Genomic DNA, 14,312 nt, shown 5'->3' on the forward strand with positions numbered 1-14,312 from the left:
AGATATTCTAATGTAATTGCTATGAAGTGGGGCCCAGCTAGAGGTATTTTTACAGCACCCCAGATGATTCGAACTTGTAGCCAGGGTTGAGGAACACTGTCTCAGTATGTAAATCTCATATCTCTTCTCTGGCCAAACCCTCCCCCACTTTCCATTTCACTCAGAGTAGAAGCCAGTGGTCTACAGGGCTGTATGTGATCTGGCCTCCTGTGATCTCTCTTTCCTCCCCCTCGTTCATTCCATTCCAGCCACACTGGCCTTTTGGTTCACTGAACAAACAAGGCACACTTCTACCTCAGGGCCTCTGCCCTTGTTCCCTCTGTCTGAAAAACTCTTCACCCAGAAGTCTGCCTTAAGTCTGGCTTAATCCTTGACCTCCTTTAGGTCTTTGCTCAGCCATCACTTTCTAGTCTTCCCCCTATAAAATTGCAACTCTTGTCCACCATTCTCTGTCCTTCTTATCCTGCTCTATTTTTCTTTATAGCACTTGTCACCGTCTGACTTCTGATGTATTTTAAGTACCTTGTCTGTCTCTTCCCCACTAAAATGTAAACCCCAGGAGACTGGGAATTTTTAAAAACTGCTAAATATTTCTATCACCTGTCTGACATATAGTAGGGGCTCATTAAATCTCTGTTGAATAACTGAACTTCTGTATGTCTGTGTTTTGGTGGAGGCTGGCGCGTGGTTTGGGCCAGGTAGAATCTGGGGCACTAAGGGATACCAGGGGAGAGGTCCAGCATTTGGGTTTGAAGATGATGACTGAAGCTGTAGGACCAGCCCAGAGGAACATGGACATAGGGACAAAGAAGCCGCCAAACCTGCTTCTCCCCATGTGCATCTTGATGGGTGAGACCTCCATCTGCCTGGTCACCAGACAGGCACCTGAGGTCATCCTGGACTCCTCACCTCCACATCTCACTTCCGAAACAAGTTCCATATTATTGTCTAAATATCTTCAAAATCTGCCACTTCTGTCCACACTATCACAACCATCCTCTCCCCCAGACTACTGCCAACCCAGCCTGGGGGCCTCTGTTGGTCTCCACCATACAGGTTAAATGGTTTTCCTAAAACATCTGACCTTCTCCCTCTGACTGAAAATCTTTCAGTGGGCTCCCCACTGCCCTGGGGGCCAAAGCGCAGCTCCCACAAGGCCCTCTGTGCACGTGGGCCGGACTCTGAACTCATCTCTTGCCGCTCAGCCTATAGGCCCCCAAGGCGCAGGACTTCCTCACACCTGCGGGCCTGGGCTCAGGACTCAAACAAAGCGAAAGAAGCGATTCTTGTTGGGAGAAGGCTTTCCTGCGGACCGCGCTGTCTCCTCTGGCCCCCCTGAGCCTCACCTCACGCCCATTCGTTACTGACACTGTCTGGCAGTCTATCCCCCGTGTGGCTGGGGGCGCCCGAAGGAAGTACTATAATTGCAACGGGTCTGTGTGGGTCACTGCTACGTCAGAGAGAGGAGACTAGCAAGGTTGCCCCAGGGAGGCAGAAGGGGAGCCAGGAGTCAGTCCTAGAAGCCAATGGGTGAGTGTGCAGGGTGTTCCGCTGCGTCAGCGAGGCCCGAACCGCCCTCGGGAGGAGGAGCCTGGGCTCCCGAGCCGCGCAAGCGGCCCTCGTTCCCACCAAGGGGCACTGACCACTCTGCGCCCGCAGGCCTGGCGGGAGTCGCAGGGCTAGGGCTCACCCGGCTACCCTCGCAGGCGAGCTTCATCTCTGGGCTTCTGCATCCGAGCGGAAAGGGCGGGGACGCCCGCCAAGCCGTGAAGCGGGTGGCCTGAAGTCCCGGCGCCGCAGGAGAGCCGGCAGTCTTCCCGCGCAGGCGCTCTGCTCAGCTGGGAGGGGCGGGGCCTGGACGGGTCGGGGGGTGGAGTCAGCTCCTGGGCCCGCCTCCACCAGCTCCCGAGAGCTGCAGAGTGCTGGGCACCCGGGCTATTCTAGGGGCTTCAGGTGAGCAGGGGGAACGGGTCAGGAGACCTCCCTTGAGGTGGGGCCGTCGGTCTGACTGCGGGTCCATCTGTCCTGCCGTCTGCCAACAGCCGCCTCTGCGGAAAATGGGAGAACAAAGGGAGGGGGCGGTTCTGGGGCCCCTGAGGGAATCCAGGGTCCCAGGGCCCCCGCCTTGCCCGCTGACACTTTCGGTTTCTCCCCGAGTCAGAAGCGCCGCCCTAGAGACCCTGGGCCGGCGCTGGGCGCAGCTGCCGCTCTGCGTTTGCCTGTCCATCTTTGTGTCTGTCTTTGTGTCTGTCTGGCTGTCTCCGAGCTTGCCTCCACTTCTAGAACTAAGCCTCCGGGACAGCGACATCCCGCGAACCCTCGCCCTTCTCCCATGGCAGGTAAGTGGTCGCAAGGCCGAGGGTCTCCGTTATCCGCCCCCCCGCCACGGACTTGGGAACCCGGTGTCGGACGCATCCTCCGGGAATGTGCTCGGACTGGCTGTGTGGGGCCCCTCCCTTCCTCCCGAGAAGCCGCCGCCCTGCTCCCCCGCCCCATCTTTCTCATTCTCTTCCCACCACATTTTCCCCGCAGCCTCGCGGCCCATGGGCCAAGGGGTAAAGAGATGAGGTCGGGGGCCCCTTCTAACCTACTCCTGTTCCCCCACAGGCTACTTGCCCCCCACAGGCTACGCCCCTTCGCCCCCACCTCCCTACCCTGTGACCGCTGGGTACCCGGAGCCGACGCTGCATCCTGGGCCCGGGCCGGGGCAGGCACCAATGCCCGCCCACGTGCCTACCCCTGCGCCCGGCTTTGCTGTCTTCCCCTCGCCCGGCCCTGGGGCCCCGGGACCAGCTGCCCCCTTTTTGCCACTGCCAGGGGTGCCTTTTGGCCTCGAATTCCTGGCGCAGGTGAGTGAGAGGGAGGGAGGGAGGGAGGGAGGAGTGACAGGGAGGGGACCCAGGCGACTAGGCCGGCCAGCTGATGTCTGCGCGTTCCCCTACTCTCTTTCCAGATTGATCAGATCTTGATTCACCAGAAGGCTGAGCGGGTGGAAGGTGAGTGAAAGGAGGAGTATGTTGGGCCTCGTGACGGGGGCAAATAGTGGGCTCTTGGGCAGGCGCTGGTGTCCGAGCCTCAGTGTGTCACCCCTTGGCAGCGCTCCTGGGCTGGGAGACCTGTAACCGCTACGAACTGCGCTCGGGAGCCGGACAGCCCCTGGGTCAGGCGGCAGAGGAGAGCAACTGCTGTGCGCGGCTATGCTGTGGCGCCCGCCGGCCCCTGCGTGTACGCCTGGTGGACCCCGGGGACAGAGAGGTGCTGCGCCTGCTCCGCCCCCTCCACTGTGGCTGCAGCTGCTGTCCCTGTGGCCTCCAGGAGGTGGGCTGGGAAGGATGGGGCCAGGGAGAAACTTGGGTAGGGGGCAGGCCGATGACCAGGGCACGACCGGGATGAGGCATGAAATGAGGCGTGCCTCCTGTGGGAGCTGGGCTTAGGTGGGATGGGAGGTCTAGTGAGAGGGATGACAGGTGGTCTAGTGAAGGGGATGGGAGGTCTTGTGAGGGGAGACAGGTGATAAAGCTAGACCGGTGAGCGCTTGGGCCAGGGCGCCTGGCTAGGCAGTGATCCTGTCTGCTGCCCACTCCAGATGGAAGTACAGGCTCCACCAGGCACCACCATTGGCCACGTTCTACAGACCTGGCATCCCTTCCTCCCCAAGTTCTCCATCCAAGACGCTGACCGCCAGACCGTCCTGCGAGTGGTGGGGCCCTGCTGGACCTGTGGCTGTGGCACAGACACCAACTTTGAGGTATCAGGAATAAGGGGAGATTCCTGGGACCTTCAGAAACCGAGATGATCCGTGCGGCAGGATGGCCAACAGGACGGTCAAGAGCTCATCAGTCCAAATCCACTGTGGTGCCTACCACATTTCCAGTTTTCCTCTATTCAGAAATAGGATGGCCCACGGTCTTATAAAAATATGGCAAAGAGGGTTTCACCTTAAGGGCCAATGCTGATTGTGACCTGCAGCCCTGTGTTGAGGGAGAAAAAAAATCTAAGGTCAGGCTGGATTTAGGGTGAAGGATGCTTACTGAGTGTACCATGGGCTGGGCCCGCATGGCCGCTGTGTGTGAGTTCGTGAGCCCAAGCCCTGGAGCAAGCACTAATTTAACTTGTTAACATCCTGTGGCTTGCCCTGCCAACCGATAAGTCCAGACGTCCACCCACCCACCCCCAGCCTGGAATCCTTCTTACCATGCATTTCAATCACCAACCTGGAGCCTGGAGAACCCAAGTGATGACCATTTCAAAGTAAGGCCTGGGAAACACCTTACTTTCTAGAAGACAGAGGCACTTGAATATCTGTGTAGATAAGGGAGAAACAACAGGTGTATCCCAGTAGACTTTCCAAGGCTTCTGATGATGTGCCTTATCTTAGGTTACTTTTAAAAACTGAGTCACCTTGGTAGCTGGGGGAAGGTTCTGTGATGGGAACTGGTTGGGAAAGAGGTAACTGGGTGAACTCTGGTTGGGAATATGTAGATCGTGGGGTTCTCAATGGGCCAGTCTTCCTTTTACATAATTATGAATGGTCCACATTTGGGGCTGCACTGGGACCGCAGGGCTGGCTGGGAGAGGCCCTACCCACCCTGGGACTGGTCTGCAGGAAACGGCCCAGGGCTGTAGGACCATGCGGGAAGGAGATGGGAAGGACATCGCTCTAGTTCTAGCCACTGGAGAATGAGCATAGGAAAAAGTCCAGGGAGTCACAGTGAATTACCATCCACACTGGCAGGGCCTGTTGCTGCTGGGCCTAGGGAGGCCAGTGGAAATCCTGGTCCTCAGAGGCCACTTTCTGCTGTCCCCTCCCCCCACTAGATGGGCTTGGATCCACCCTGGATGAGGCTTGCATGCCATGCTAGAGTCCTCCCTACCTTGCAGATGCGAGGACGACAGGCACCCCTTTGGGCCTTCTAGCAGCCTGGTCGGCTGGTAGAGTGCAGCCAGGCATTCAGCAGCCTCCCTTGCCGGCTTGGCCAGGCTACTCTGCAGGGCACAAACTGCACGAACCGTGGGCGGCAGGGACTTTGGTAACCAAAACAAACCTAGTGCCTGGCCATCCCCTAAGGAGATTAGACTGTATTGTGCTTCTGTTTCTCCCAGCACTGATGTCTAGTAGTCATACGTGGCCTTTCAAGAACAACGGATCTGAGCCTGCAACCTGATTTTTGCTGTGTACTCACAGTGTGACCTCGGGTGCCTCAGTTTCCCCAGATGTCACATGGAAACCCAAGGCTTTGGGAGGACTCGCTAGGTGTAGAGCCTGCACAGTTCGTATGTGGTGACTGTGGGAGTGAGACTGGATGCCGATGAGATCAGGCACATCCTCCCCATGCAGGTCCTCCCTCCCTCCCTCTTTCCTTCTCTCCTGCCAGGTGAAGACTCCAGATGAATCCCGCAGTGTGGGCCGCATCAGCAAGCAGTGGGGTGGGCTGCTCCGAGAAGCCCTCACCGATGCAGATGACTTCGGCCTGCAGTTCCCACTGGACCTGGATGTGAGGGTGAAGGCTGTGCTGCTGGGAGCCACGTTCCTCATTGTGAGTCGGGGCCCCCGCCCCTGCCCCCCGCTGCCCTTTTGCTCTCACTCTGAGGTTTTGAGCACTTCTTGGTCTCCTGCTAGGAGAGGGTTAGGGACAGAGTCTATGGGGGCTTGTGGTTCCAGACCTGGGTTGTGATTCCTGAGCCAGGCTGGCCCAGCCAGATCTCCTGCTGACCGTGCCCTTCCCTCAGGACTACATGTTCTTCGAGAAGCGAGGAGGCGCTGGGCCCTCTGCCATCACCAGTTAGATGCCACCTCGGGGTGAGGAGACCATCATCTCAACCAGAATTCAAGATGGTCACCTGCCCTGGCCCCGCCTCAGAGGCAGCCCCTTTCCCTCCATGTGCACTGCAGGGGAGAGACAGGGCTGCCTGAGAGGCTGGAGGCTTGGTGCCCCATGCCTCCCCTACTCCCCTGGCCTGCTTCACCTGTAGCCCCTCCGGAAGGGTATGTACGAGAGCCCTTCCCCTGCTACTTCCCACCACTGCCTCCAGCAGACCCTCAGCACACGGGCGTATCGGCTTTCCAACTTTCCCTGCTGACTTTCTCCCAACCCCCTCCAGGGCCTCTGCTCCAGATGAGGCCTTAGAATGCAGGGTTTTATGACAGGGCTGGGGTGGGGAAGGTCAAGCAGCACCGAAGACGGCTGACCCGGTCACCCTCTCCCCGCATCAGCTTGGCCAATTAGTTCAGCCTCAGATGATGGCGCTCTGAGGGGGATCCCTACCTCCCCCGCCCCGATAGCTATAGGGCCAGGGCCCCGATGCCGACTTCCTCTCCCTCAGCTGGTGCTTGCTGCAACTTCCTGTGCCTTACCACCCCTTCCTACCCCTTCCTTAGGAAGGAGGCTGCATCTTTGTATGTTATATTCGTATAAACTTTGTAACTTTTTGGACATTGGAAGATGTATGTAGTGGGAGAGGGCAGGAGAAAGAGTTGGGTGTGGGAGGAAACAAAGGGAAATATGACAGCTTGGATGGGCGGGGGCTGGCCCATCTCCTAATCCATGCTGCCAGGATCAAGTGTCCTCGAGTCCAGGAGAGCCACTTTCATCACCCATGATGGCCCCAGACCAAGCCAAGGCAGTTTGGTCCATATGCCCCGAGTCAGGATGGCTGCTCCCACACAGCCCAGTGTGGTAGCTGATGGCAGTTCAGGATGCTTGTTCCCGCGGCCCAGAACGGCCTCTTGCTCATCTTCTGTAGCGATAGAAGCTTCCCATGGGTGTGACGTGTCGCAGCTCTGTTCCTCCAAGTCCTCCTTTGTTGGGAATGTGGTGGGCAGAGTGCACTAGATCCTCCTATGGCCAAGGGAGCTCACGCCCTCAGAGACCAACGGGCAGGGTGAGGAGACACTCACCAGTGCCCGATCCTGGGCTCCTCCGGTACCTGCCCGTGGCAGGCTCTCCCCAGGTGGGAACACACCCTGTCAGGACCTTGTTCCGGTTCTGCTTGGTCCCACGTGACCAGGCCCTTGGTCCATCTGGTGTCTGTGCCCAAAGGAGCAGAGCTCAGGGCCGTGCCAGGACGTAGCGACTGGCGGCTGAGAGGTCCCACTGGTAACGCTCCAGGATGCGCCGGCAGTCCGCTCTGGACCAGCTGCTGAGATAGAAGAGCTGGTCCACCTGTGGGGACGAGAGGAAAGGCAGCTGGCGGCCAGAGGGCCAGGCTGGGAGGGGCAGGGACCCGAGAGAAGGGTGTGGCTGTACCTTGAGGTTCCGGATGGCAGAAGCCACGTCACCCCCGGTGGCTCTTAGAGCCTCCTGGCACTCCTGGTGGGTGACTCCATGCACGCTCAGCTCCACCTGCCGGGGACAAAGCCCCACTTAGGCCCTTCGCCAGCCCGTAGCCCCTTCTGGACACCAGGACTCTTCAGGGAGACCTCACCTCCATAATCCTCCTCTGCAACTCGGGGTCAGGCAAGGGTCCCCCAGAGGGGACGGCGGCTTTGCTGGCTCCAGGCGCTCCCACAGGGTGACTGTGTAGGGGTTCTCTTTTGGGCCAGGGAGGCCGCTCCCTGGGAGGCTGGCTGGGCTGGGAAGAGGAGCTGGTGGCTACGGGGGAGCAGGGGGGCACGCCTGGGGGTCCCTGGGGCACAGTTCTGGCATGTCGAAGTTCGGGGGAGCTCAACCCACCTCCTGTGGGGCGGGGGCCCAGGGACAGAACCGACTCCAGACTCTTGGAAATGCCTACACATTTGAGAAAAAATAACTTGAGAGAAAGCCCAGCTGCCTTCTTCCCATTCTCTGGCTATCTGTACTGTCCTCGGGGTGGTCTTCGTGTCGGGGGGACAAGAAACTAGGTGTGCAGGATGGACGCCCAGGCCGAAGCAGCTGAGGGTCCAAAGAACTGCCAGGGCTGCAGTGGGGAGATGCTGTCTGAAGTACAGCCAGGATGTCAGCAGGCAGAATGGGGGCCAGGAAACCACAGGTGGGGAAATCATATCTGCACAGGCAGGGCTTCAGAGCAGGGGGCATCGCCAGAGGCTTGTCCTTGACGTCCTCGGAGACCCTGGAAGCCCTGTCCCCACCGCCATGCCCACCTTTCGTCCTCTGCAGGGCCACATCCCTTCTCTGGCCCCGAGCTGGAGGGGGATTCCGAAGCTTTACCTTCACTCTGTCCCTGTTGGAGAGTGTTCCAGTTCGTTCTCCACACCCCCCAGCCCTACCCCATATAGCAGTGCCCTCTCCCAAGGAATCTCTGGGGCTTCCAGGCAGGCCGAGACCCAGAGTGGAAGCTCCAGCGGGAAGGCAAGTCCAGCCTCCCCCCCAGCTTTACCCCATCCGCCTCCCCAGGCTCCCCTTCCAGAGAAGTTGCTAGACTTGGTTGGTTCCCCCAGTCCAGCTCTGCCCCCAACTGTATCAGGTCCTCACCCATCTATGTTTCCCTGGCGTCGCTCTCCCCGGGCAGGGGAGCCTCTGAGGACTGGACGGGTGGCTGGTGAGTCTACCAGCGTCACTGCCGAGGCTGGGAAGTTGCCCGCTTTGAATGTGCGACCATTCTGGCCCTTCCAGGTTGTGGAGTCGGGGCTGTGGGAAGAGGCGCTGGTGAAGGGGATGGGAGCCAGGGGAGAGTGAGGGCTGGGCTCCAGCCCACATTCAGCTCACAAGCTGTGCGCCATGGAGCTGCATCTGCCTGGAGGAAGGGAAGCTTTTTTTCTCTCTAAAACAAAAGGGCTCTATGGGCCAGCGGTGGCTCCAGCCCGGAGGCCAGGACTGTGGTGGAGCTCTCGGGGCCCAGTGGGGAGAGGAGGAGATGAGGCAGAGCATTGGGGTTCAAGCAGCTGGGGAGAAGCTGAGCTGGGACCAGGGCCAGGAGGGTGGGGAGGGAGTCCTCTCCCTGGGGATGGGTGGGAGGCACGAGGCCCTCACCTGCCCTCGATGATAGTGATGGGGTCACCAGGCTCCATCCTCAGGGCACCGGGCTCTGTGACGTCCCTCACACAACGTCCCTCAGAAGGCCAGGCCTATAGAGACAGGAGGAGAGGGTGGCTGGGCTTGTGGCCTGAGTCAGAAGGGTAATATCATGGGAACAGAGTGGAGACTGTTCGTGTACCCACCAAGCAAACCCATACCAGGTATGTACTCTGTCCTGGCCCCAGGGTGGGACTGTCCCTGTCCCTCAGTTGTAATCCAGTGGAGAAGGCAGACCTGGATTCCATGCCAAGCTGGACACAGCCCAGGGGTCAAGGAGCAACAAAGGGGGACCCTGCCTCTACCTAGGGGACCAAGGGGAGAGTCACCCTGCACACTGCTTTTACTCCACACCCAGGCCCATCATATCTGCCTCCCAAGCACCTCTGGGAATTTTCCACTTCACCATAGCACCACTGCCTCGACCCTCGTCCAGACCTCTTCATCTTACTTCTGCTTCACAGCCACTGTGGCCCACTGGTTTTTCTACTTTCAGTACCGTCCTTCTAATCCATTCTTGCACCAAACCAGAGTGACATAACCTGGAAATGTGGCTTATAACTCCCCTGCTCACAGCCCTTTCCATGGCCCCCAGGTGCCCTCAGAGTTAAGGACTAAACTCCTTTAATAGTAGAGTATATAGTGATTTAGGGCACAGCGTTGAAGTCATATTGACTGATTCAGCTCTCCAGTCCTCCACTTCCTGCGTGACTTTTGGCAAATCGCTTAATCTGTCAGTGCCTTAACTGCCCCCTCTCTAAAATCGAGCCGGGTTGTTGTGAGGATTAAATGAGTGAACATGTATAAGGATACACCTAAGGCACTTAGTACAGTATCTTACACAGATCGAGTGCTCTAGGTGTTAGCGCTGGTTATTTACCGTGTCTCACAAGTCCCTCCTTGGTGCACCCCTAAGATGCCTCTGCCACCTTAATCACCGTACTTCCCCCTCCCACGCTGAACCTTTCCTCTGCCTGTCAAACACCCACTACATCCTACTGCTCTGGGCTCTGGGCTTCCCTCTCTCTGCTCCAGCCCCCGGCCCTTCAGCCTGCATCCACTAGACCCCAGCTGTCTCCCTGGGGCTCTGAGCACCCTGAAGGCGGGGACTGGATCTGCTTCGTTCAGAGCCAAGTCTCAGACCCCAACCCGGGAACCAGTATACATTAGTCTTGTGCATGGAACCCTAGGAGAGGGAACGGAGGGAAAAGAGACTGAGTGTTTCTGGGGAGGCAGGAGTTCCCACCTCTTGGAGCAGCCCTTCTAGGTAGGAAAAGGTGGGCCGGTCAGCAGGGTGGGGGGCCCAGCAGCGCAAGGCGAGGGCGTAGAGGGCCCTGGAGCAGAGCGGAGGCCTACGCAGGCGGGCTCGGTCCTTCTCCAGCCGCTGCAGGATGAGGTACGGCGGGACCCCGGCCCAGGGCTCCTCGCCCCCAGAGAACATCTCCCACAGCGTCACCCCAAACATCCACACGTCCGAGGCAGAAGAGAAGGCCCCGTGGCGCAGGCTCTCCGGCGCACACCTGCGGAAGCGGAGCTGAAGGGGGCTGGATGTGTGCCGGGTGTGTGCCCCGGAGTGCCCACCTGCCACTGGGCACGCCCCTTTAGTGCGCCCGCCGTGGTGTTCAGAAGTCCTCCTTTCCTGGCCCTTCGAGACCCGACGACGACTCCTCCAGTCCACGCCTCCCTCAGAGGACCAGCCCCTCCGCACCCCCTCAGCTCCTGCCCTTCAGATCCCTCCCCTCCGCCCGGCCCCTCACCAGGCGTAGGGGATGCGGCGGGGTCCGCCCATGACGTAGTGGCCCTGAGCGCCGCCCAGCGGCCGCACCAGCCCGAAGTCAGCCACCTTGATTGTGCGCGGTGAAGCCAGCAGCAAGTTGCGCGTAGCGAGGTCTCGGTGCACCAGCCCGCGGGCCCCCAGGTACGCCATGGCCCCCGCCACCTGCCGCAGGAAGAGGCAGAGCAAGGCCACGGGCAGCGGGGGCGTGGGGGCCGGGGCGGTCAGGCGTGCGTGCAGGGAGCCCAGGGGCGCCAGCTCCATCACCTGTGGGAGCACAGCCGTGCGAGCGGTGGTCCGGCCACACGAGACCCTGGCGCTCACCCTCCTGTCGCACATCGGCCCCCGGGACTGTCCCGGGAGCTGGCGTCTGGGTCTGCTCACCATCTGCAGAGGCTGGCCCAGTACGAGGCCGTGCAGACACAGCAAGTGTGGGTGTTCCAAGTTCATCATGATGGATACCTCTCGCAGGAAGTCCCCTAGCTCAGTGCCCTCGGGGCCTTCGGGACCCACCCGGAGGGACTTGACAGCCACTGGGACCTGGGGGTGGGGGGAAGCACCATCAGGCAACGTAGGGAACAGTTAAGCCAAGGCCAGAGCAGAGAGGCACACAGAACAGAGGGAGAAGCTGACCCAGGTACCCAGAATGAAGTGGGCTCCCTGGAGACTCACAGCCTTGCCACTGGGCAGTGTCCACAGCCCTCGGTGCACCACACCAAAGCAGCCGGAGCCCAGAAGCTCCCCTCTGCACACAGCCCGGTCTGGGATGAGACACTTGAGTCCCCCATCTGGCTCAGGGAGGGATGGAAGGCTGTCTGAGGGTGGGGTGGTCTCCTTCTGCCCTGGGGCAAAGCCCCCAAGGATCTGAAACAGTGGTGGAAATCACGTGTGTAGAACCCTGCATACATCCTTCTCTGCCACTCAGCCCAGCCCCTGCCGGGGCCTGAGCTGGCCCTGGCCCTTTAAGCCTCTCACCGCCGCCCCAAAACACACACCTTGTAGACCCAGTTCTTAGACTTGAGCCCCGAACGGTGCCTCTTCAGAGCTTCAGCCAGTCTACGCTGGGCTGGGGGAGGCCAGAATCAGAGGGATGGGGTAATGGGGGAGGCGGGGAGCAGGATGCAAGGGATTTACAGGCAAGGAGGGGGCTGGTGGGTGTGGTGCGGGGGGGAGAGTAGCAACTAACAGGCTGCGGAAGGAGACAGCGGGGCCTTGGGGCAGGGGACCCTCACCAGGCCGGCCCATGCCAACGCCGTCCAGATCCTCAGGTCTTACAAAGTCGAAGTGCTCTGGCCGAGTAACATTAAGCTCCTCAAGGATGGGTCGGTAAAACTGGGCCAGCTGGATGTCCTGGAGCAGCCGAAGCAGCCACAGGGAGCCCGCCTCGTGGAGCATGTCTGGAGGAGGAACCCCTGTGGTGCCCTGTCCCCCAGACACATGGCCCAGGGTGGGCACCTGAGACACTCAGGAACCAGAGACATGGTTGCCTGCTCCACCCTCAACCCCTCAGAAATACTCAGGTACAGAGGGAGGGACACCAGAACCAACCAGGATTCCTGCCCCTCACACACACAAACCCCAGGAAGAATGTTCTCCTCACACCTAAGATTTCAGCGCTGCACAGACTCCAGGTGTGCGGCCCTGCTCACTTTGAGCTATTATGACACACTGCCCGTACCCCTAGGCCACCCAGATTCACCACCTTTTAGGCCTGAGGTGCACCCTTGTACATACCCACTCAGGTACACCTGAGACATCCTGACCCACCACATACACTCCAGAGATGCCCAGATACACTAACCATACCATACCTGAGATACGCAGGTACAACACACACACACACACACACTCACACACTCCTATAGATATGATGCAAAAGACACCTGAGACACCCAGATACATGTCCTCTCAAAGCTGAGGCATTCCAGTATACGCTGCCGTAGAACACCAGGTTTCCTGCCAGGTACCCCCCCCACACACCTACTTGAGACATGTTGAGTTCACTGCCTCCAAGATACACCGCCTCATGTCTGAGACACCCAGGTCCACACAAACACACACAACACACAAGATATCAAGTTACGGTGTCCACACATACCTACGTTATGTGGGCAGACTGCCTCCTCTGCCCAGAGACGCCCAGGGTCATTGCCTCCTCTACACCCGAGGCAGCAACATTTGAAATCAAATCGGGCATTTGTGATGGGCGGTTAAGCTCAGGTACTGCTCAGAGCCACCCAGTCTGCCAGGTGCACAGTCCCTTCCACACCCACCTGAGCTCAGCTCCAGGTACAGAGCCTGGCCGGCACACCTGAGTCACTCGCTCTAACCTGGCTCCAGGGCAACTCCACCAATCTTTATTAAATAAGGCTCTAGGTGATCTGGGTGCCGGCTGCCTGCACACACACCTGGCCCCCTCCCTCCCCCTACTTAGTGAAGGCCGGAAGAAGCGGAGGACCCCAGGCAGGGTCCAGATGGACACTCGGAGGTGGCGAGGAATCGAGCGCGAGCAGGGGCGGGGAAGGCGAAAGCCCAGGACGCTGGGAGACCAGCACCAGTAGCCAGGTGAGAAGGGGAAAGCACGAGATGGGGGACAGGAGGAGACGCGCCCGCGGAAGGTAAGGACTGGGAAGGGGAGGCTCAGCACCCGCGGACGCGCTCCCAAGCGACCGCCGCCCCTCCAGCCCGCTCGCCGCCGCCCCTGCCTCCCCGGACCCTCACCTCGCGAAGGCGGAAGCGGCGGCTGGGGAGCCTCCCAGGCTGCCGGGACTAAATCCCGAGGAGGGCGGGACGGAGGCCGCGGGGGGCGGGGCCTGGCGGCGGGGCCCGGGTCCTCCGGTGGACTAGGTGAGGGCGCCTGGCGGCCGATCCTCCGCCAGGCCAGATCCTGAGAAGCCTCCCTTCCCCTGTCCTTTGCTCGCCTCCTTCCCACCCTCTCTCCACCTTCCCACCCCCTTTCCAGACTTCTCCAAAGAACTTCTCACCCCTCCCTGGACTTCCTCCTCGGTATCCCGTCTCCCCTACCTCCTCTTACCAAGTCCTCCACCTCTCTCAAGCAGAGCCCCACCCCTTAAATGAATACGCACCTAGTAGAGATATCCCGCCCAGGCCCCGGGAATATAAGGCTAAACAGGACATAGTCGCAGCCCCCTAGTAGGGGAGAGGGCTTCCTGGCACTCTGATGGAGGAAGCCGGCCTGGTGCAGCGGACTTGGGAAAGGCGCCACGGCGGAGGTGTTGATGGTGGTGCACGAAGTCAGCTCCCAGCCCGGACAGAGTCTAAGACTGAAGCCATTGGCGTTTTCCCAGCTCTGAATGTCCTTTTCCCCGTCTAATGTGCTGCCCCTGAAAAGGACCATTTGGGGAGCTCCGCAGGGTGGAATCTGTGGGGATTCTTGTGGAGGGGGCTGGGGGTGGAGACAGCTTCTGAGTGGCTCCTCAGCCCCATCCCAGCTTGGTACCTGGTCTTGGTGATCAAGGGCGGCACTCCATGCCTCAGGGCGTGCATTCCCATCACTGGCACTTCCTGGCCTCATTCTGGCATAAGCCCCTCCCCACATGTCACCTCTGCTGACCCCAGGGCCCAGT

At 59.8% G+C, this 14,312-nt stretch overlaps 2 protein-coding genes across 12 annotated transcripts; one reads left to right on the forward strand and one right to left on the reverse strand.

Moving 5' to 3' along the window:
* The first annotated feature begins 1,284 nt into the window (after positions 1-1,284).
* PLSCR3 (phospholipid scramblase 3) lies at positions 1,285-6,434 on the forward strand. 6 transcript variants are annotated; one of them, XM_067715214.1, is made up of 8 exons: positions 1,285-1,953; positions 2,162-2,339; positions 2,608-2,849; positions 2,954-2,996; positions 3,080-3,318; positions 3,587-3,748; positions 5,376-5,537; positions 5,731-6,434. In XM_067715214.1, the coding sequence occupies exons 2-8, from the start codon at positions 2,333-2,335 to the stop codon at positions 5,785-5,787; spliced, it is 912 nt and encodes a 303-aa protein (XP_067571315.1). In that variant the 5' UTR covers positions 1,285-1,953; positions 2,162-2,332; the 3' UTR covers positions 5,788-6,434. The 6 variants fall into 6 exon arrangements, with proteins under 6 accessions (XP_067571315.1, XP_067571316.1, XP_067571318.1 ...); XM_067715215.1 differs by having other exon boundaries at positions 1,863-1,953; positions 2,158-2,339; XM_067715217.1 differs by having other exon boundaries at positions 1,896-2,339; positions 3,080-3,255.
* Positions 6,435-6,574: 140 nt separating this feature from the next.
* TNK1 (tyrosine kinase non receptor 1) lies at positions 6,575-13,671 on the reverse strand. Of its 6 annotated transcripts, XM_067715198.1 has the most exons (12): positions 11,958-13,671; positions 11,721-11,791; positions 11,398-11,589; positions 11,110-11,265; positions 10,709-10,992; positions 10,198-10,471; positions 8,910-9,004; positions 8,412-8,567; positions 8,081-8,160; positions 7,426-7,727; positions 7,248-7,343; positions 6,575-7,163 (listed from the first exon to the last, which is right to left on the reverse strand). In XM_067715198.1, exons 1-12 carry the CDS (start codon positions 12,118-12,120, stop codon positions 7,050-7,052), a joined length of 1,983 nt encoding a protein of 660 aa, XP_067571299.1. In that variant the 5' UTR covers positions 12,121-13,671; the 3' UTR covers positions 6,575-7,049. The 6 variants fall into 6 exon arrangements, 4 of the variants coding, with proteins under 4 accessions (XP_067571299.1, XP_067571298.1, XP_067571300.1 ...); XM_067715197.1 differs by having other exon boundaries at positions 10,709-11,265; XR_010937378.1 differs by having other exon boundaries at positions 7,122-7,163; positions 7,426-7,567; positions 10,709-11,265.
* Between the last annotated feature and the right edge of the window lie 641 nt (positions 13,672-14,312).

This window comes from Pseudorca crassidens, chromosome 19, assembly GCF_039906515.1.
Source record: "Pseudorca crassidens isolate mPseCra1 chromosome 19, mPseCra1.hap1, whole genome shotgun sequence".
In the NCBI taxonomy this organism is placed as follows: Eukaryota; Metazoa; Chordata; class Mammalia; order Artiodactyla; family Delphinidae; genus Pseudorca; species Pseudorca crassidens.

Coding starts and splice junctions, on each gene's coding strand:
- TNK1 (XM_067715196.1), bottom strand. CDS start 12,120: ATGCTCCACGAGGCGGGCTCCCTGTGGCTGCTTCGGCTGCTCCAGGAC. Junction 11,266..11,397: donor CACTGCCCAGTGGCAAGGCT/GTGAGTCTCCAG, acceptor CCCCACCCCCAG/GTCCCAGTGGCTGTCAAGTC. Junction 10,472..10,708: donor CGCCGCATCCCCTACGCCTG/GTGAGGGGCCGG, acceptor CCGCTTCCGCAG/GTGTGCGCCGGAGAGCCTGC.
- PLSCR3 (XM_067715214.1), top strand. Junction 2,997..3,079: donor GAAGGCTGAGCGGGTGGAAG/GTGAGTGAAAGG, acceptor TCCGAGCCTCAG/TGTGTCACCCCTTGGCAGCG. Junction 3,319..3,586: donor GTCCCTGTGGCCTCCAGGAG/GTGGGCTGGGAA, acceptor TGCCCACTCCAG/ATGGAAGTACAGGCTCCACC.